The 23,117-nt window shown below is 40.6% G+C and overlaps 1 protein-coding gene across 3 annotated transcripts in view; it reads left to right on the top strand.

Moving 5' to 3' along the window:
* Positions 1-23,117, top strand: part of SLC25A21 (solute carrier family 25 member 21) — a 745,004-nt gene that overhangs the window by 570,200 nt on the left and 151,687 nt on the right. For all 3 annotated transcript variants that reach the window (XM_073608915.1, XM_073608914.1, XM_073608916.1), the window contains exons 6-7: positions 4,437-4,496; positions 5,476-5,583. In XM_073608915.1, the coding sequence (XP_073465016.1) occupies positions 4,437-4,496; positions 5,476-5,583 (168 nt within the window). The remainder of the gene's footprint in view (positions 1-4,436; positions 4,497-5,475; positions 5,584-23,117) is intronic.

Consider the following 23,117-nt stretch of genomic DNA (forward strand, 5'->3'; position numbering starts at 1 on the left):
TTCATTACAGCAACTAGATCACAAGCCATAATTAAGGTGAAGAAAGGAGTATTACTAGGGGTGCTTTGTATAACTGTAAGTTACACAGAAACAAAGGGAAGAATAGGGTGCTGTGAGCACAGCCAAAAACAGCTAACTTTAGAGACTTATCAAGTGGTAGATTGGAAGCTCTAATGAGCAGGGCCCTCTGATTCCTCTTGTACCAAATTGTTATGTAACTGTAATGTCTGCCTTCATTTTGTTAAGTGCGGCACAAACTGTTGGCGCTATATAAATCCTGTATAATAATAATAATAATAAATAATATAATAATAAAAAAAATAGAGCAGTACTTCCACAAAACAAAAATGAAAGTGGAATGGGGTGGACAAAAGTACACCAGAAGGGCTCAAGTAAAATGTATTATAAACATTGCACTGATAATAGGGAGGGCAGATGAAAAGTGTGAGTACACTAGCTTGGAAACACTGAAGAATGCAGAAAAAGACTAGCTAAAAGAGGGAAAGGGGAAAAGAAAGCAGAAATGGTGATTATACATACATAGAAGAGTAGCAGAGGTGTCCATATTTAGAATATATGTAAGAGAAGCTATCTGAGTCAACTTAGGATGAGCATTTTGAGTCCAGGGGATCCACACTGAGAAACTTGACTGATGCAAAGAAATTCATACATGGACATACAGCCTTATTCAGTGGAAAGCGTTTAACACAAAGCCACAGTCAGTATTTCTTTGATTTGATTATGGTAAACTGAAATTTCATTTGTTGCAGTGACTAACGGCACATTACATATTCTATGAAAGTCATAGAGAGTGTTGTTGATACTCATTAGAAATCTGTTTTGCAACAAATGATGCATCTTGCGACAGGTTCATATAAGTGTCACTGCATATGAATCTTTTGCACAATTGTCTCAGACCAGCATTTTTGTCTGTGACACAATATTTACACATGCAACGCAATTTACTCCAACGTGGAAGTGGTCCTATTTACCTCCACTTTCCTTATCACTAATGTGGTGGTATTTCTTTATGAATTTGTACCATCAATAGTGACTGCCAGTAAAAGTGTTGCAAATAAGAACTTCATGAATTTGGTCTAGGGGTCACACAGGCTTCATGAATAAGGCATAAGTTTTGCAAGTACATCCACACCACCAGAAATGTGTTGCAGATACATTATTGAATCACCCCCATTATCTTTACTTTCCATACTGCTTTATTCAATAAAACTAGTGTTTTTTGTAGTACTGTACTAGGGGACAAGTAACTTATACATTTCCAAGCAACTATCAGTGCTCTGCTCTAGGTCCCTACCACCCCTCTATACCAGAGGTGCATGTAGGCATCTAGAGCCCAACTAAGCCCCCATACGTTGTGTACACCATTCTCATGAAGCACTACACAACCTTTTTTTTTTATAAATGGCCATTCATTCATTTCCCTCTGTATAAAGCTCAGAGGCTTGAGGAAAGCCACATTATGAGTGGCCTTTCATAGCCAAAGAGTTGCTGAGGGCTTGATAAGTGCAGTGTGCAGTCAGTGTCATTACAAGATGCCTAGCCCAAAAGTTAATGCTATAAATGTCAAAGCATATAATTTTTTGGAATTTATTTCACATGGCGAACTCAACAAGGAAAGCCCAGAAAACCATAGTAATCTCCTTTTGATGTAGGTTAGTATATATAGTATAATTACATTATTGCCCTTTGTTTTGCCATACTAAATAAGACCTAATAAGCTGTGTAGCATCGTAGCATTGAATAATTTTATCTATAAATCATTTGCATAGTACAGACTGGTTATTTTGCCCTCTGAGACTTTACATTGTTCCAATATACATAGATGAGTGGTATTAGTGTAATTAGTATTTTTTTTTTACTGTAAAAACCTTATTGAACAGGAATCCGTGGCAGAAACTGCTAGGGGAAAGGTGGAGGGTATAATCACGATCTCATACAGACCTCATGTTTTCTCCATGAGCCATAATTTACTAAAGTTGACATTGTCCATGTTTTAGAGTGCCAAATGATATGAGAGGATGATAAGCCTTGAAACCTTCTTTTGCCACCTATAAGAGCAGAACCTTCTGTGTATGCCAATGAAAGAGGAGGAGGAGAATAATACAATCATGAACAGAATAGGTTTTCTAAATCATCAGATCGATGTTCCTCCTGATGTGACATGAGATTGGTCACCAGCTTGTCCAAAAAGAGCCATATTGTGTGGATGTTTTAGATTGTTTCAAATTGTTTGGAAAAGTAAACATCTGACTTTCATTATAGACTTATTTTACAATGCCAGCATTCCCATGTGGAAACTGAGGACAGAATATGTTCATGCCTATGAAGCAATTGCATAGTACAAAAAGGCCATGGTGGAGGGATACTAGTCAAATATCCATTCTCTGTCTCACTATTGCTGAATGAATCTATCTATCTATCTATCTATCTATCTATCTATCTATCTATCTATCTATCTATCTATCTATCTATCTATCTATCTATCTCTGTATGGGCACTCTTGCTGCTGAGAAATTTCATTCATGTTTGCTAGGCTTAGCTTATGATCATTCCCATACACATGCCTCCCAACTGTCTGTGATCCCATAGAATTGTCCCAGTATTTGAAAATTACGCCACAGTCCTCACTTTAGAAGTGAATGAGTGGTCTAGCCAAGCTGTCCACCACAGAAAGGAAAGAGTGATCACCAGGCCAAGCTGTCCACCATAAAAGTGAATGGGTGAATGTTTTTTGCATTTGCAGCGCTGGCCACCAATGATGAGGCATTTTTCCTCTGCTTGACCACCAGTGCTGGGCATTCCTCCCACTGATTTCTCCTTTTACTTACCACTGATGCCAGGACATTTTCATCTTCTCACTGAAGTTAGGACATTTTCAATTAGGCGTATTTACTATGCGTCTTAAAACAATTCCACATATTCATTGTAATGTAGCCATGAGCACTTTTCGCTGGACTAGCCTCACCATTATGCACACATGTCAGATGGTGTGGATGTATAGTAGTTGGATATCTTGTGATAAATTTATGAAACCTGTTAATTATTCGACACATGTTACAAATGCATGTAGTTCTTATTTTCATTGCTTTTACATGTACAGATTTTAGTGGATTGAAACACAGCAGTATTATATATTATATACAAAGTTATTCTTTTCGCAAAGATCATAACAAAGACTCTGAACTCAGGTTCCAGGTTTCTAACACCTTAAGGCTACATACATGGGCAGTTTGGTTCCTCAGCTTCAAATCCTATTGTTTTGGGGAGCCCCGTAAGCACAGGTGCAGCATCCAGTACTGCTGCCAGCAGCTTGGTAAAATCTATGATACACTGAAATATGAATGCTGTATTAAACAGTACTCCTGTTTAGAGATGTATGTGTTTAGGGACGTATGCCCCAAATGCAGAATTACTGTGTTTGGGGCATATGTCTCAGAATGCATACAGTCTTATCGGTGAGTACCACTTTGTACATCGTCCAGGCGCATGCAGTCACCTTGTAATTTAGCCTGTCAGATTTTGACAGGCTGCTGGCAGCAGAGCTGGACCCTGTACCCGTGCCTTTTTTGACACTGGCTGGCCAAACCATTTGTGTGCATGAAAGCCCACTTTGCTGGTTGTATATATTAGAGGGCTGGTAACCTGCTAAAATTCCAGTGCAGAGATCAGATTTCCATGTCTGTGAAAATGTATTTCTTCACAATGCTTATACATACAGAGGTGAATGATGGCTTATTGTATGGTAATTTTTACTGCTAGTTCAGAATATGTATATACTTTAAAGTGCACAATCTAGAACAGGCTCACCTTAATGCCTCGTACACACGATCGGACATTCCGACAGCAAAATACATGTTTTTTTCCCGACGGATGTTGGCTCAAACTTGTCTTGCATACACATGGTCACACAAAGTTGGTCGGAAATTCTGAACGTCAAGAAAGCGATGACATACAACACGTCCGACGAGCTGAGAAAAATTAAGTTCAATAGCCAGTGCTGCTCTTCTGCTTGATTCTGAGCATGCGTGGCACTTTGTGCGTCGGAATTGTGTACACACGATCAGAATTTACGTGAGCGGATTTTGTTGTAGGAAAATTTAGGAACCAGGTCTCAAATTTTGTGCGACGGAAATTCCAATGGAAACTGTCTGATGGAGCCTGCACACGGTCCGAATTTCCGACAAAAGTTTCCCATTGAACATTTTCCCTCGGAAAATCCGACCTTGTGTATGGGGCATTAGGCTTCATAATCACTGCAGCTTGAAGAAGGCATTCAGGCATTTGAACTGTTTTGAGCTTTTACTTTCCTTCCGTCTAACTCCCTCCATGTTAGCCATAAGTAGCTATACTGCAATGTATCAGTCTCTGATGAAATTTCTTCCAGATGTTTTGATCTCTGTTTTGTTCTGTTTCAGTTTTTTACCTTTGAGCAATACAAAAAGCTGCTATTACCACTCTCCCTGCCTCCTGCCTGGGTAAGTTAGACTCGTGTCATGTGTGTGCAATATTACCTCACACTGTGGTGCAATAACAGATTACCCTTTTTACATCAATGTTACTTATAGTATATACCCAATAAAAGAACTTTACAGAATTAAAATGGTAAAACATGTATTGCATGTGTGTTGATGAATGGTCTACTCTCATAAAATACCCACTAATGTTCAGCAATACATAACTATAGTATTAGAACAATACATTTCTTCTTTCCTGTTCTTCAACATTACATCTGGTCACCGGTGCTATCCCTCAGTCATATTTGGACCTGTAGGATTGCAGTCTGTTTTGATTCTATACAGTGCAATCAGGTGTGCACGGTCTGTATTGAAATATGTGCGACCAAATCCTTTGAAACCAGCCAGACTACAATGTGTAAACTGTTTTTTGTATCAGGAACCAGCTAGATTTATGTTCTAGATCAATTAAACTTTCAGTTTAAAGGCTTTCTCCATTTATATCTGTGTCTCATGAGATGCCAGGGATGACTCAACCACCAAGCCCCACCTAAAACTAAAGGCGAATAGATCCTATAAGGAGACCTGTTTTTAAAAAAAGTCTGGGAGCTTTATTTACTACAGTACCTAATGCAAATGGTCGCCTGGCTGTTATTGTGACTCTCTGGCTTCATTTTTTTCTGTACCATTGTCCTGGAACAAGTGTGCAGACAACTAAAGTGTGAGTAAAGTCAAAGATTTTTATTTGCAGACTTCTGCTGGTCCATCGAAGCAAGACACGTAGGCAGTGAGAATTTTAAATAAGGGGTCTAGTGGCAGCATTTGTTGGTCCCTCATGACAGATGTTCTTTAATAAGTCTACTGTAACCTTTGTTGACTCATTTGTTCTATCAAATTCAAGTCTGATGCATTGTTTGATACGTTTAGGGGGCCATGTTGAAAAAATGAATTATTTTAATTGTGTTTATATCCAATGTATTTCTCTTTTCATACACTGTAGGTATTTGCTATAGCTGGGCTTGGATCGGGATTAACTGAAGCCATAGTTGTGAATCCTTTTGAGGTTGTGAAGGTCAGCCTTCAAGCTAACCGTGATGCATATGCCCAGGTAAATATATAATAGTATAGAGAGGTGATATTTTGCCATACCATGTCATGCATGGTGTCCAGCAGATCATAAAAATGTAGTAACTTTTTTGATAGAAATATTACTACTGCAAAAATATTTATATTGTATCAATACCACCACCTCAATCTACACCTCCTGCCTGGGTCAGTCGATTGCCTCCCATGGCTTTCAATATCATCTCTATGCTGATGACACCCAAATCTATCTCTCCACCCCCCAGCTCTCTCCATCTGTCTCTTTTCGCATCACCAACTTACTAACAGACATATCAGCCTGGATGTCACACCACTTCCTCAAACCCAACCTATCCAAAACCGAGCTCATGATATTTCCTCCCCCACATGCCACTTCCCTTGATTTCTCTGTCAAAATCACCGGCTCAACTATCAACCCTTCCCCCCACGCCAAGATCCTGGATGTAATCCTGGACTCTGAACTATCTTTTCGTCCCCACATCCAATCGCTATTCAAAGCTTTCCACCTCAACCTCCGCATCTTTTCAAGATACGCCCCCTCCTAACCAATGTCACTATAAAGCTTCTAATCCACTACCTGGTCATCTATCACCTCGACTACTGCAACTCCCTCCTCATTGGCTTACCTCTAAATATGCTATCCCCTCTTCAGTCCGTCATGAACGCTGCTGCCAGGCTCATCCACCTTACAAACCGCTCTGCGTCTGCTGCACCCATCTGCCAATGCCCCCATTGGCAGCCACTCAACCAACTAATTAAATTCAAGATACTAACAATAACTTACAAAGCCATCCACAACCTGGCCCCCAGCTATATCACTAACATGGTCTCAAAACACCGACCAAATAGTTTTCTAGGCTCCTCCCAAGACCTCCTGCTCTCTAGCTGACTTGTCACCTCATCCCATGCTTGCCTCCAGGACTTCTCCAGAGCCTCTCCCATCCTCTGGAATGCTCTACCTCAATCTGTCCGGCTTTCTGCTACTTTGTCCACTTTCAGATGATCCCTGAAAACTCATCTCTTCAGAGAAGTCTATCTGGCCCCCACCTAACAACTGTACATTTATTTTTTTCCATCAGCACATCTCCCACAGTTATTACCACTTGTATCTCTTGACCCTCCCTCTTAGATTGTAAGCTCTAAAAAGCAGGGCCCTCTGATTCCTACTGTAATAAAGTGTATTGTATTTGTACTGTCTACCTTCAAGTTGTAAAGCACTGCGTAAACTATGGGCGTTATATAAATCCTGTATAATAATAAACATGATGCATATGCCCAGGTAAATATATAATAGCATGGAGGTGTGATATTTTGCCACACCATGTCATGCATGGTGTCCAGCAGATAATAAAAATGTAGTAACTTTTTTGATAGAAAGATTACTACTGCAAAAATAATTATAATGTATCCTGTCATGCCCAGGGAAACTTTGGACCTTCACCTATCATCAACGAATGATAGATAATCTTCTCTACTTTTTATTGATTGTTTTAAACTTTATTTGGGTAATGAATACAAAGTTCAAAGGTACATTGCCTATTTGAGCATTGTAATGGGCCATACACACAATAGGATTTTCCGACAACAAATGTTGAATATGAGCTCGTTGTTGGAAAGTCCGACCGTGTGTATGCTCCATTGAACATTTTTTGTCGGAATTTCTGCCAACAAATGTTTGAGAGCAGGTTCTCAAATTTTCCAACAACAAGTCTTGTCGGAAATTCCGAGAGTGTGTACACAATTCCGATGCACAAAAGTCCACGCATGCTCGGAATCAAGCAGAAGAGCCGCACTGGCTATTGAACTTCATTTTTCTTGGCTCGTTGTACGTGTTGTACGTCACCGCGTTTTTGATGTTCGGAATTTCCGACAACATTTGTGTGATCATGTGTATGCAAGTTTGAGCCAACATCCTTTGGAAAAAAAATCCACGGTTTTGTTGTCGGAAAATCCTATCGTGTGTACATAGCATAAGAGTGAGCAGTGAGCAGTAGGGATCTGAGGGGAAGATCTGAAATGAGGGAAAACTCTGCTGATTTCTATCATCTAATCGTGTACAAACAAAAATGCTGTTTTTTAGTTTCCTTGCATGCCCCCTCTAGCTCTACAGCGACTGCACTTCCAAGTGCACTTGTAGTGCAAAGTGGATTTGCCTTTAGTAAATAAACCCCTCAGTGTCTTAACTAAATACAGCTGGGTCAGCTGATCAATGCTACTGACAGTGATCATTAGCACTGTCAGAAGTTTATTTGCACTGAACAGAGCTGACATCAACCTCAGCCCACTAGAATTTTATATTTGTTTTTCAAAACTTCTTTTTTGGATGTAATGGCTCATTAGTAATACTGCAGTGCTCTTCTATCTCACTGCAAGTATATTGGTCAGGTACGACCTTGTATGAAGTTTATCGTCTTTCCTGATATACAAATGACATCTTGAGGGACCATTAAGAAGCTATATATGAAATGTAATAATCATAATACGGCACAGCAAGCAGCTAAAAATGTGTCACATCAAAGTTCTTTGCAGGTCATTGTAACAATAATACAAAATAGGTTATTGTAGGTAAATAATATATATTTTTGAATAGAATACATTTTATATTTACTTAGGTTACCATAAAAAATCTGTATATTTTGGTGGGACAAATTAATAAAATTCAAATTGCTGGCAGTTGGTCCACTAGTCTTCATCATACTGACTACTTGCAAAGCATTTCAGCCTATCATATTTCGGCTGTCATTTTTACAAGCCTGATTCATTAAAGATTGCTCTTATGAGCAAGTAAAAATAAAACAATTCCTTTGTGCACATGGTGGTGGCATGCATGGACTGTCAGTAGTGATGTTGTAAGAAGCTATTATTGTAAGGACATTGCAGTCTGGAGTTATTGTTGGGACAGAGAGGGACTGAAAAAGTTGCATATGTTTTTAGCCCTTGTATTGGAAAGGTACACAGAAAATATTGTGGGCAGTTCTGACTTATTGTAACTGAATATTGGACATACGTAGCATACCCAAATCATAGAGTAAAATGACATGACATATTGGCAGTTACATTAATTAATGTGATGTAATGGTTGTACATGACATTTGCATGAACTGTTTGCTATAATCTCACCATTGTGTTAATAAAATTTGATTAATGTCCCGTAAAATAAAGATTTGGCTAGGAAGTTTGTTGTACATGTATTGTGCATTTCCAGCTGCTTTGTTGACTTAGCTATATTTGCTTTTTTCTTAAACGCCACTTGTTCAACCAGCCGATCGAGCAAATACCTTGGACTTGACCAGAATGTACCAGAGGTATACCCCAGGTAGAATGGAGTGTCAGATTTTGGAAATGAACAACTAGAAGCCAGTAAGGCAATTGGATCTTGCCCTTTGGTGTAGCACGGGCATAATGAAATCCATGGCTGCCTTCTCTGCCAGTTACATGATCTCAGGACATTAGCTGTCAGTACCATGCACCCATTGCAGAGCTAATAACATCTTCACGCTTTATATTAATCACTTGACCTCTGGAAGATTTACCCCCCCTTCATAACCAGGCCATTTTTTGCGATGCGGCACTGCGTTACTTTAACTGACAATTGCACGGTCGTGCGACACTATACCCAAATAAAATATCCTTTTTTTCCCACAAATAGAACTTTCTTTTGGTGGTAATTGATCACCCCTGTGGTTTTTATTTTAGGTGCTATAAACAAAAAAAGACCAACAATTTAAAAATATATATATTTTTTACCTTTTACTATAAAACATATCCAATAAAATACATTTAAAAATGGAATTTCTTCATCAATTTATGCCAATATGTTTTCTGCTACATATTTTTGGTAAAAAAAAATCCCAATAAGAGTATATTGATTGGTTTGCGCAAAAGTTATAGCATCTACAAACTATAGAATACTTTTTTTTAATTAATATTTTTTTTTGTACTAGTAATGGTGGCGATCAGCGACTTATAGCGGTATTGCGATATTGCAGCAGACAAATCAGACACTAACTGGCATTTTTGACACTTTTTGGGGACCAGTGACACTATTACAGTGATCAGTGCTAAAAATATGCACTGTCACTATACTAATGACACTGGCTGGAAAGGGATTAACATCAGGGCCGATCAAAGGGTTAATTGTGTGCCTAACCTATGATTCAGTGTAGTGGGGGAGGTGCTTTTACTAGTGGAAGGCATGGATTGGTGTTCCTGCTTTACAGGAACACAGGACCCATGCCTTCTGTACTCACAAAATGGCAATCTGCCTTGTTTACATAGGCAGACTGCCGTTCTGCCGGTGTACAACAGCATTGGTGGGTGCTGGCAGACAACGAGTCCACCGTACCTGCCGATCAGCTCCCCGTTGTGTAGAATCACAGTGGGAGCGATCCGCCAGCGGCATGCGCCCCAGACCGGAAAGTGTCTGATCATGTACTAAGTACTGTACGTGATCTGGCACAGAGCGGTTGCCCTGCCATAGTAAATGTATGGTGGGTGGTCCACAAGTAGACATGTGCAGGATGAAAAAATTTGTTTAGTTTAGTTTCGATTCGTTATTTAACTAAATTCGTTTAGTTAAATTAGTTGCATTCGTTACTCGGGATTCGTTTAGTTTCGTATTCGAATTCGAAAAAAATTCTACCGCATTCGAAAAAAAACTATCAAATTCGAAAAAATTCTACCGCATTCGAAAAAAAACTATCAAATTCGAAAAAATTCTACCGCATTCGAAAAAAATTTGACCGAATTTGAAAAGGTAAACTATATATAACCATTTTGCGAAATTCGAATTTCATATAGAATGAAATCGAATTCCAATAGAAAAAATTCAAATAGAATAGAAAATAAGAATAGCATGCAAAAACAATAGAACAGAATAGAAAAAGATATAATATATTCTATTCTAATATTTTCTATTCAAATTTGAATTCATTCTGTACCAAATTCCAATTCCGGAAGATGTTTTATATATATTGTTCTATTGTTTTTCTAGTCTATTTTCTATTAATTTCTATTCTAATCTTTTCTATTCAAATTCGAATTCATTCTCGAATTTCATGTAGAATGAATTCAATATATAACATCTTCCGAAATTCGAATTGCATATAGACTGAAATCAAGTTTGATTAGAAAAGATTAGAATAGAATAGAAAATAATAGAAACGAATAGCATAGAAAACAATAGAACATAATAGAAAAAAATATTATATATATATATATATATATATATATATATATATATATATATATATATATATATATATATATATATATATATATATATAGATTGAAGTGTAGAGGAGAAGCACACACAGCTTTCAATCTAGTGTCAGCAAACAGGTCCTCCCACTGACCTTGTATTTATAAAAATAAAGTTCTGACTGATCTAAGGAAGGGTGCGAGCAAATCAGCCTGAAACTTAATCTTTGTCTGAACAAATGATTGTAATGATTCTGTTTGGAATGACTCTACTTGCTTTGTAATCTTTTTCTAAAGATTTGATGGAATAAAGCAACAAATTTTTAAGTGCAGCAACCTTTGGAACTATATATATATTATTCTATTGTTTTTCTAGTCTATTCTTTTCTATTATTTTCTTCTATTCTAATTCGAAATTAGAATTTCTGAAAATGGTTTTATATATATACATAAATATTATATATATATATATAATATTTATGTATATATATAAAACCATTTTCCGAAATTCAAATTTCGTATAGAATGATTTTGAATGATTTTTCTAGTTTATTCTTTTCTATTATTTTTTTTTCTATTCTAATCTTTTCTATTTAAATTCAAATTCATTCTATACGAAATTCGATCTTCAGAAGCCATGTTCCGAAATTCGAATTTCATATAGAATGAATTTGAATTTGAATAGAAAAAACTATTAAAGAATAGAAAATAATAGAAAAGAAAAGAAAAGCATAGAAAAACAATAAAACAGAATAAAAAAAAATATTATATATATGTATTCTATTGCTTTATGATTTTATATTCTATTTTATTGTATTTTTTAGAAAATCGATTTCTATTGTTTTCAAATTCAATTCAAATTTGTTTTCGAATTCGATTCGAATATGTTTTTGAATTAGATTCGAATATGTTTTTGAATTCGATTCGAATATGTTTTTGAATTCGATTCGAATATGTTTTTGAATTCGATTCGAATATGTTTTCGAATTCGATTCGAATATGTTTGCTTTTTTTCGGATTCGTTTAAATTCATCACTTTTGTAATTCGGAAATTTGGATGCATCCGAATTTCCGAATAATGAAAAATTCATCCGAATTTCGATTCGGAACGAAACGAAATGCACATGTCTATCCGCAAGTGGTTAAAGCATATCTACACAATAACAAAAATGTAATATATTGCATTTTCCCAGTCCCTAGATGTGCTGGCTGCTTTAGTTTTCTTTTTTTAAGATTGCTTCCCTTTATTTTCACCTGCTGATCTTGAAAACAACACAATTCCTGTCACTACTCTTTCTCCTTCACTATATCTATGAAGGTCCATGGTTGTCATGGACATTTAGGCCTTTGTTCACCTTGATTACATGGTAGTTTATGTGCTTAGTGGTTTACAAAAGACAGAAAATGTCCTCAGCCTGAAAAAAAATAAATTAATACAATCACCACATCTAAAGACTGTAAAATACAGTATTCAATTTTTGTTTCTTTTTTAGAGTCTTTTTTTCAATGCATACTTATATGATATAATGTGTGCCTCTATGCCCTTATGTCTCAAAGTACATACTGTCTCATAGTACTTACTGTAGACCCTAGTGCACACTGGTGAATTGTGGCACCAGTCTTCCCTGTGCTCCATGTCAGACTTTGTGCTATGTTTAAGTATTCTTCATTCCACCCTGTGAATGGTCCTAAAAAGTTTGGATTCACTTATGTGTAACTGGTATCACTCACACATCAGACTGTGTGTGAGTTTATTGCCAGTACATTATCATTTGGGATATGGACACAATGACATCACAAAGAAAAAATATTGCTACATTATTATTATTATTATACAGGATCTATATAGCACCGACAGTTTACGCAGTGCTTTACAACATTAGGGCAGACAGTACAATTACAATACAATTCAATACAGGGGGAATCAGAGAGCCCTGCTCGTTAGAGCTTACATCGTAAATAGGCAAGGTTATATGTATTTACCTATTTTCAAATACCAATTTCCGATCAGCAGTAACTCTTAGCATGCATTTGGATCTCTCCTTTCAGTGTTTTGTCTTTAACTGAATTCTGATTGGTTATCGGGAATATGAGATATCACTTCTTCCTTAATCTGCAGAGTTATATTATAGACAAAAGTGTTGCGGTGTCATTAGTTTTAAAGTTATGCCTTGATCCAAGCATGAGAGATTGGTAAACACCAGAACCACTGTATAAAAGGGAATCTGTGGAAAACTGTGGTAGATAAGGGGTCTAAAAGATGGTCAGATCAGATCTCCAACGTTCAGAGGATGCTGTTATAGATATTGTAATGATGACTTATGTGATATTGAATATGATGAAGGGTTTGTTTACTCAGCCCAAGAGAAGAAGGTTGGTGGTGTTGGGGAACAAAGTCCGCAAACGGAGCTACTCATTGAGGATGGGGGAAACCTCCCTGTTACAGGTATGGCGTGGGATACACCTCTGGTCCTGCCCTCCCTGACCTGGATGTATCCAAGAGGATATTTGGCATGGCTCAGATGTGAGACCCTACTCTGGCACAGGCAAGAGAACAGATTGTTGTCATAAATAGGGGTTCCCTAGGAGCCGGGTGCAAATGAGCGGTGGCCTCATTTGGCAGTCAATAATGACCCGTTTTATCAGGTGACCAAGGTTCGTGAAGACACTGTTGAACAACTGTTGGTGCCACAATCATACAAACTAATGGTCCTCAATCTGGCACATAATGATGTTTTGGGGGGACACCTGAGGACTTATAAAACAGTTACCAACCTGTTCTACTGGTCAGGGTTAAAAGCTGAAGTAAACAAATGCTGTACATCTTGTCCAACCTGCCAGTTAATTACTCCAGTGTTGCACTTCTGGAGCTCCTTGGTGCTCCTGCCTGTAACTAAATCTCCGTATAGCCATGGATTTGGTAGGCCCACTGGCAAAATCCTCCTAAAATCACCAATACATATTGGTGATCTTTGACTATGCCACCCGATACCCTAAAGCTATACCTGAAGAATACCGCATCCAAAATGATCACTTGTGAACTGTTCCAAAGGTTTACTAGAATGGATTTTCCAAAAGAAATTCTTAACAACCAGGGCACTCCATTGATTTTGAGGGTTATAGCAGATGTGTACAAGCTGTTTCAGATTAAGCAGCTGTGTATGTCTGTCTACCATCTGCAAACAAATGACCCTGGTGGAACAAGACCCTAATAGTGCGGCTTTGATTGCTAGTAGCTCCCTGTCCCCAACATCGTAATTTCTTTTGGGTTCTGTTAACCTGCGGGAGAAGAATGTCACTGGATACAATAAGGCCTTGGAGCCCTGTCTCTGCGAGAGTACTGCTCCCACCGCTATCTCGGAGTCATCTACTTCCAATATGTAGGGTAAGGCTGGATCGGGGTGCTTCAGGACGGAGGCCGACACGAATTGGTTTTACAGGGAAGTAAAAGCAGCTTGAGCCTCAGGAGACCATTGGAACTGGGTGCCTTGACAAGTCAGTCTTGTGATGGGGGTGATGATGGAAGAGAATCCCTTGATGAATTTACAGTAAAAATTTACAAATCCCACAAAGCGCTGTATTCCCTTTTTGTCTGTCGGAGCTGGCCATTCCAAGATGGCAGAGACCTTCTGCGGATCCATCTTGATACCATCTATGGAAATAATCAGACCCAGAAACTGAATGCTTTGGCATTCAAATTCGCACTTTTCGGGTTTGGCGTACAGGCCATGTTGGCGGAGCCGGGCTAGAACTTTCTTGACATGCTCTTGGTGGATAGGCAGAGAAGAGGAAAAGATCAGGATATCGTCCAGATATACTATGACGAACAGATCAAGATAGTCTCTGAAAATGTAATTCACGAAGTGCTGGAAAGTGGCGGGAGCATTGCATAACCCAAAAGGCATCACCAGGTATTCAAAGTGTCCGAAGCGGGTGCGGAAGGCAGTCTTCCATTCGTCCCCGCTTCGGATCCGGACTAAGTTTTATGCTCCCCGAAGATCAAGTTTGGTGAATACGGCTGCACTTCCCAAACTTTGGAATAGTTTGGGTACCAAGGGTAAAGGGTACCGATTTTTGATTGTAATCTTATTAAGATCTTGGTAGTCTACACAAGGGCGTAAGGAATGGTCCTTTTTCTCCACAAAGAAGATTCCTGCTCCAGCTGGTGAAGTGGAAGGCCGTATGAACCCCTTTTCCAGATTCTCATCGATGTATTTTTTAAGCGTACCAAGCTCCATCTCGGTTAAGGGAAAGATTTGCCCAAAGGGGACCTCTGCCCCGGGAAGAAGTTCGATTGGGCAGTCATAGGGTCTGTGTGGGGGAAGTGTTTCTGCCCCTTTCCGACTGAACACATCCAGGAAGTCATGGTATGCTTCTGGAACGGTTTGGCAGTTTTCAGCATCGGTTTCAAGACAAAGCAGGGGAGATGGAACGGTAGTAAATCCTTGTAGACAATGTTGACGGCAGTAAGGAGAGGAAAAGCTTAAGTTTCCAGTAGACCGGTCAATCTGTGGGTTGTGAGCTTTGAGCCAGGGTATGCCCAGTATGATGGGAAACAGGGGTGACTCAATGATGTCAAGGCGGAGTAATTCCCGGTGGTTGCCGGAAATGATGGTGTCTAGAGGAACTGTCTCCTGTGTTACGGCCCCAGATTTAATAGCCGATCCGTCGGCCAGGTGTACAGACAGTCCCTGTGCTTTGGGTCGTAGAGGGATCTGGAACTTGTGAGCAGAGGATAAGTCCATAAATCCGCTACAGGCTCCGGAATCAATTATAGTGGTTGCCTGGATGTTCCCTCCTGGAAGCTGCAGAGAGATGGGAACAGCCAGGTGAGTGGCATTGTTAAGCACAGCAGATAAGGAAGTTGAAGAGAGAGTAGTATGCTTACAGGTCTTTGCCGGACGAGTCCTCACGTAATGTCCAGATTCCCCGCAATACAGGCAGAGGTTGTTAGCCCGCTGGCGCTGTCTTTCTTCAGGGGTGAGAGAAGGACGGATCAGGCAGAGTTGCATCGGTTCAGAGGTATCGGTAGAGGAGTGTGCAGGAGGGTTAGGTACACATGGTAACATCCACACTGGGCGAGAGGGACCAGTTGCGCGTTCAGCCCTGCGTTCTCTTAAACGTCTATCAATTTGAATTGACAGGTTGGTAAGGTCTTCAAGTGTGGCAGGAATGCCTACCCGGGCTAATTCATCTTATAATGGTTCAGAAAGTCCCATGCGAAACTGGTAGCGTAGGGCGGCATCGTTCCAGTTTGTGTCGGAACTCCAACGACGGAATTCAGATGCATAGTCCTCCGCCGCCCTACGGCCCTGCTGAAGTGAGAACAGTGCTGCTTCTGCGGTGGCTGCCTGTTGTGGATCTTCATATAAGAGCGCCATGGCTTGGAAGAAGATTCCCAAGTGGTCGAGGCAATTGTTCTTCTGCTCCAGAAGTTGATGGGCCCATGCCTGAGGTTCGCCTAGTAGGAGGGAGATGACAAACCCTACTTTAGTGGTTTCTAAAGAAAAAGTCCTGGGTTGTAATGCAAAGAAGAGTTCACAGGCATTACAGAATGCTCTGAACTTGCTGTGGTCCCCGGAAAATCTTTCTGGTGTAGGTACTTTGGGTTCAGGTGGCAGCATGACCACAGAGGGAGCAGCAGGTGGACCCGGAGCTGGGCTAGAGAGAACTTGGACACGCTCCTCTAATTTTTTATAACCGTCTTGTAAGTCTTTGACAGCTTGTGTAAGTCCAGCTAGATGACTGCATAAGTCCTCCATGGGCGACGTCCCCTGCGTGGGCTTGGACATGGCTGTCCGGTACTGTCACGTACCTGGTAAGTAGAGCCCGGAATGCAGGGAACGGCCTCTCGTATACCTCCGACTCGGGAACCCCTGGTAGTGATGACAGGGGCTCGAGAGTGCGAAGGGGCACAAGTGCCTGACTGGAAGGCTGGAACAGAGAGCTGAATCAGGTAGTCAGCTGGGAGTTGTCCTGTAGTCCGGCAGCAGGATGTAGACAGCAGGGAGGTGTCTTGTAGTCCAGCAGCAGGATGTAGTCAGCTGGGAGGTGTCCTGTAGTCTGGCAGCAGGATGTAGACAGCATGAAGGTGTCTTGTAGTCCAGCAGCAGGATGTAGACAGCAGGGAGGTGTCTTGTAGTCCAGCAGCAGGATGTAGACAGCAGGGAGGTGTCTTGTAGTCCAGCAGCAGGATGTAGACAGCAGGGTACAGGCAAGCTGGGTCAAACACAGGCGGGCAGATCAGGTACAGAAGGTAAATCCAAGAGAGTAGTCAAAGTCCAAAAGCTGAGATCAGGGCAGGCAGAAGCAGAGTAGTCAAAGTCCAGAAGCCGGGATCAGGGCAGGCAGCAAGCAGAGTAGTCAGGAACAGTCCAACAGGTATCGGGTAGCAAATACAAAGTAACAGGGCACTAGGGGTCTTCAGGAACGCTGTAGACCGGACAGCAAGGCAGCAGTGGAACAGTCCCCTTTAAATAGTCTCTTTGGCGCCAAGTGCTGTCATAGGGGGCACGCACGCACCCGCGCGTGCCCGTCCACCGCTATTGGCGCTATTGCGTATGCGCTGTTGGTGCTATTGGCGCTATTGCGAGCGCCGGATGGCGCTTCTATGCACAGGCATTCCTTTAAACTTCAGTTTGCTGAGATATTTGCAGGAGGGCTTTTCCTGACAATACCTGATTATTTTACATTACTTATCGAGCACACTCTTGATAATACCTTTATGCTAACTATATGTCTAAGGTAACCAGAATTTTGTCCTGGAATGTCCGGGGATTGAATAGTCCGGTCAAGCGGTTGGCTGTGCTTCGTACGATCAAGCGCATTGACGCGGATGTAATATGCTTGCAGGAGACTCACTTCCCCTCGACTTCGACTCCTCAATTTGCTACACGACAATTCAGGCATCAATACCACACCACGTACTCGGTATACTCGAGGAGGGTGAGTTTCCTGGTGAAAAAGGGTGTTCAATTTTCGGCTGCAGAAGTGAAAGTTGACCCAGATGGTAGATATATTTTTCTCTCTTGCTCCCTGTAAGGCACTAAATGTATAATGGCGGGCTTGTACATTCCGCCTCCATTCTTAACCAGTGTACTCAAAAACTTAGCAGAATTCATGTCTCGTTTCCCGGGGATGCCGGTCTTGGTTATTGGAGACTTTAACAATTATATTGATTATGATAAGGACAAGCTACATATCCGGAGGGGAGACGACTCGCAGAGGCATCAGGGTATCACCCCTTCTGCTCGCCTCCTCTTGGGTCTTACCGATCTCTGGAGAATGCGCAATCGGGAGACTAGGGTGTATTCATGTCAATCTGCTTCAGTGGGGGGATTATCTAGAATTGACATGGGGCTTGGGAATGACATCCTGCTTCCACTGGTGGATTCGTCACAATACCACACAAGACAGGTGTCAGACCACTCTCCGTTTTCAATAGATCTACGGTTGGGAGAGGTCAAAAGTAATACTATGTGGAAACTTAACCCCTTCTGGTTAGTGCTTTTGCCAGACCTGGACCCAATGTCAGAGTCACTTACCCAGTTTTTCAGACACAATATTGATTCCACAACTATTGATGTGGTTTGGGAAACGGCAAAGGCATACCTACGAGGACAGTTTATCCATGTGATTTCTAAGATCAAAACCTCTACTAAAAAAGGGGAACAGTCAGTATTGGAGGAAGCTCATAGGTCGGAAGTAAATTATATAGCTAACCCCGGAGATGATATGAAAAGATCATGGATGGCGGCCCAATCTATGCTTAGGGACTTATCTTTACAGCTTGCAGAAAACAAAAGGTTCTTTTTACAACAAAGCCAGTTTGAAGAAGGGGAAGGTACGGGCCATATGTTAGCAATGCTGGCCAAATCATAGCAGTCCACTTCTCTCATAGGGGCTATAACTGACCAATTGGGTGTGACTTACTACACCACCAAATCCATAATGGATGTATTTAAATAATTTTTCCAAGATGTATACTCCTCAAAGGTCCAACCTTCACAGGACGATATTTGTTCTTTTTTAGACAAATATCCCATTCCATGTCTATCTGACTCAGATTCGGCCCTACTCAGTGCCCCTTTGACAGAGGAGGAACTTTTGGAAGCCTTAGCTCATACACAAAATAATAAAGCACCTGGGGAGGATGGACTCCCTGCGGAAGTATATAAAAGGTACGTGCCACAACTTATCCCAATCCTTTTAAAAGTTTATAATCAGGCTTTTATAACAGGATCTCTCCCCGCATCTATGAATGAGGCCATCATTGTGGTACTTTTAAAAACTGGTAAAGATGCTCTATCTCCGGATTCCTATAGGCCCATATCCCTACTTACATTTGATGTCAAGCTGTTGGCCAGGGTTCTGGCTAATAGGTTGGCTAAATGTATCCAAAAGATCATACATAGAGACCAGTCTGGTTTTATACCTACAAGATCTACCTCTCAAAACCTACGTAGACTATTTCTGAATCTACAAATCCGCACAGATAATCCAGGTAATAGGGCCATCTTCTCGTTGGACACCACTAAATCGTTCAATAGCATAGAATGTCCCTATTTATGGGAAGTATTGTCTAGATTTGGTGTCAGTGCACCTTTTTTAAAATGGGTTCAACTACTTTATAGTCTCCCAACAGCGAGAATGCGTTAGAACCCTTGGCCATACATATAAGGGCTTCACAGGATATTACAGGATTCCGACGCGGACCTCGACAGGACGTTATATCTTTGTATGCAGACGACACACTGACAGTTCTCTGGAAAATGTTATGGCTCTTATAGCTAACTTCGGGAAGCTGTCAGGTTTTAGCATTAATTGGAACAAATCAGTACTCATGCCCTTAGACCCTTTGACGAAACCCTTACCTGACTGTGCTAAAGAAATAATAGTAGTTGAGAAATTTCGATACCTAGGCATACAAGTAACGCCCGACCCTAAAAAATTTCTTGAACTAAATTTAACTCCATTGCTTAAAAAAAATTAGATTGAAATGCTTGTCATGGAAAAAACTACCCCTTACGGTTACTGGAAGAGTTAACTTAACCAAAATGATATGGGCCCCTCAACTTCTTTACATATTTCACAACTCCCCGATATGGATAACACATAAATGGTTTTCTCAAATAGATTCTCAGTTTAGAGATTTAATATGGAGAAATAAACCTGCACGTATTAGTCTGAATTCCCTACAATTACCTAAAGATCAAGGTGAAATGGCGGTACCACATGCCAGATACTATTTTATAGCCTCACAGATACAACATTTGTGTAATTGGTGGGAAATAGACTCCACAGATCCAATTAGGTCCTTACTTGTTCCAAAGGACTCTAATATTTCTGCCCTATCCTACTTGGATGCAGGTCTTGCACACATGTCGGGCTCCCTTCCCTCAATCAAATTACTAAACACTTTATGGAAATATATTAGGAGTCATTTCAAAATTCTGGACATATGTTCCTTCACTCTTTTATGGAGGAACATTTACTTTAAGGAACTCTCCAAACTCGTGGATTTTCAAGCATGGGAAGAAGCAGGTATTCACTATATTTCACAATTGTATACCGGATCTATCCTCAAATCCTTCTCAGAGGTCAGAGACAAGTTCTTCCTCCATAATAATCAATTCTATAAGTATCTCCAATTGAGACATGCAATCCAATGTGAGTGTAGAATATCGTCTCTGGCCCAGTCATCACATCCTTTGTTGACGGATGTATTGTTGACAGATGAGAAGAGGGGCATAATATCCATGGTATACAGATTGCTTAATCTCACCCATGACGCTAGTATGTTACCCTGTAGACGAGGTTGGGAAAGGGATTCGGGACCTATTGATGGAGAACTATGGGATCTGTGTATGACATCTGCGCCTTTGGTATCAGTATCTGCTTCACAAAGATTATCTCATTTATATTTACTACATAGGGTATATAGAACGCCAACAAGATTACATAAATGGCGACTAAGAGAAACATCATTATGCCCAAAGCGATGTGGACAACATGGTGATCTATTGCATATGTTGTGGAAGTGCCCAAAGCTCTTCAGGTATTGGCAATACGTCCTCACCACTATTGCGAATGTGTACCAGTTCCCATTGCCACAGGACCCGGTAGTGTGCCTGCTTGGTGCCGTGGAGATTTCCTCTCTCTCGCCGAGCAGTCACATCGCTGTGTTATGTTTGTTGTTTATTGCACACAAAGCCATTGCGAGGCATTGGATAACCCCGAGAATACCATCGGACAGGCAATGGGTGGAACAGGGGAATAAATTGCTTATACGTGAGAAACTTACTTATCAGCACCGTAATGTGCTGAAAAAAATTTATACAATTAGGCAACCATGGCTGGACACTCCAGGTCTAGGCCCAACCCAGTTGGTGATGGACAGACTTTTGCAATTGTAAGTCTGTGTATAAGGAAGCTTGTATAGATTATAGATGGGTAAAATGCATAAACAAGAAGAGTTCTGGGCGAAGCACCGAGGTGGAGAGATACCATACTCTTTAAAAATTACAATTTGTTAAAATAAGTTTATTCCCCCATGGGGTACAGTTCTTCACACTCCTACTGGTCCTGTTATGTTAATCTACAGATCTGGTGATTGGATATGATAGGATCCATATTGTAGAGTTCATTAAGTTAATGATATAAAACAACTACCTACATACTCATAAAGGTTTATGCTGTCTTCCTTCTGCTAAAGTAACTCGTGACTGAGTATGTCTGTACCTGGCCAGTAATTATTAATATGAACATTCTCTAACTGTATGTATATTCACCGATTTTGTTCAATAAACTCTTTTCTGATTTAAAAAAAAAGACAAAGGTTCTCAAAAATTAACATTTCTTTAAAACCCATTGAAATTATTAATGCCCCATAGTTGGCTTTAAGTAGATTAAAAAGATAATAACACTTTTGGTCTCAGCGCAAAAGCATCATGCCTTGTAGATGAGGAGCTGACAGTACACACCTGGGAAGAATAAAGTGATATGCAGTGCCTTGCAAAAGTATTCACCCCCCTTGGCATTTCTTGTGTTTTGTTGCCTCACAACCTGGAATTAACATGGATTGTTTGAGGATTTGCATCATTTAATTTACAGAACATGCCCACAACTTTTGAAGATTTTTTTTTTTTATTTTGCAGCAAACAACAAATAGGACAAAATAACAGAAAAAGTCAATGTGCATAACTATTCACCCCCCCCAAGTCAATACTTTGTAGAGCCACCTTATGCGGCTATCACAGCTCCAAGTCGCTTTGGATAAGTCTCTATGAGCTTGCCACATCTTACCACTGGAATTTTTGCCCATTCCTCCTTGCAAAACTGCTCCAGCACCTTCAAGTTGGATGGTTTGCGCTTGTGAACAGCAATCCTTAAGTCTGACCACAGATTTTCTATTGGATTGAGGTCTGGGCTTTGACGAGGTCATTCCAACACATTTACATGTTTCACCTTAAACCACTCAAGTGTTGCTTTAGCAGTGTGTTTGGGGTCATTGTCGTGCTGGAAGGTGTACCTCCATCCTAGCCTCAAATTACACACAGAGTGGTACAGGTTTTGCTCAAGAATATCCTTGTATTTACCACCATCCATCTTTCCCTCAACTCTGACCAGTTTCCCAGTCCCGACTGCTGAAAAACATCCCCAAAGCATGATGCTGCCACCACCATGTTTCACTGTGGCAACGGTGTTCTTTTGATTTATGTGATGTGTTGGGTTTGTGCCAGACATAGCGTTTTCTTTGATGGCCAAAAGACAATTTTAGTCTCATCAGACCAGAGCACCTTCCTCTATACATTTTGGGAGTCTCCCACATGCCTTTTCGCAAAGTCAAAACATGCCATTTTGTTTTTTGCTGAAAGTAATGGCTTTCTTCTGGCCACTCTGCCATAAGGCCCAACTCTATGGAGCGTAGGGCTTATTGTCGTCCTATGTAAAGATACTCCAGTCTCTGCTGTGGAACTCTGTAGCTCCTCCAGGATTACCTTAGGTCTCTGTGCTGCCTCTCTGATTAATGCCCTCCTTGTCCGGTCCATGAGTTTTGGTGTGCGGCGATCTCTTGGCAGGTTTGCTGTTGTGCCATGTTCTTTTTATTTGGTTATGATAGATTTGATGGTGCTCCTAGGGATCATCAAAGATTTGGATATTTTATTATAACCTAACCCTGACTTGTACTCAGGGCCGGACTTTTCATTGGGCTTGACTGGGCTCAAGCCCATGGGCCCCGGCCAATAGGGGGCCCCGCCGTTCCCGCCCATTTCGAAAGCTGCCGAGAGCGGCCGGAAGCTGCCAAAATTGTCTGAAAGCCTGCCTTAAGCCGCCGAG

The sequence above is a fragment of the Aquarana catesbeiana genome, linkage group LG13 (assembly GCF_042186555.1).
Source record: "Aquarana catesbeiana isolate 2022-GZ linkage group LG13, ASM4218655v1, whole genome shotgun sequence".
In the NCBI taxonomy this organism is placed as follows: Eukaryota; Metazoa; Chordata; class Amphibia; order Anura; family Ranidae; genus Aquarana; species Aquarana catesbeiana.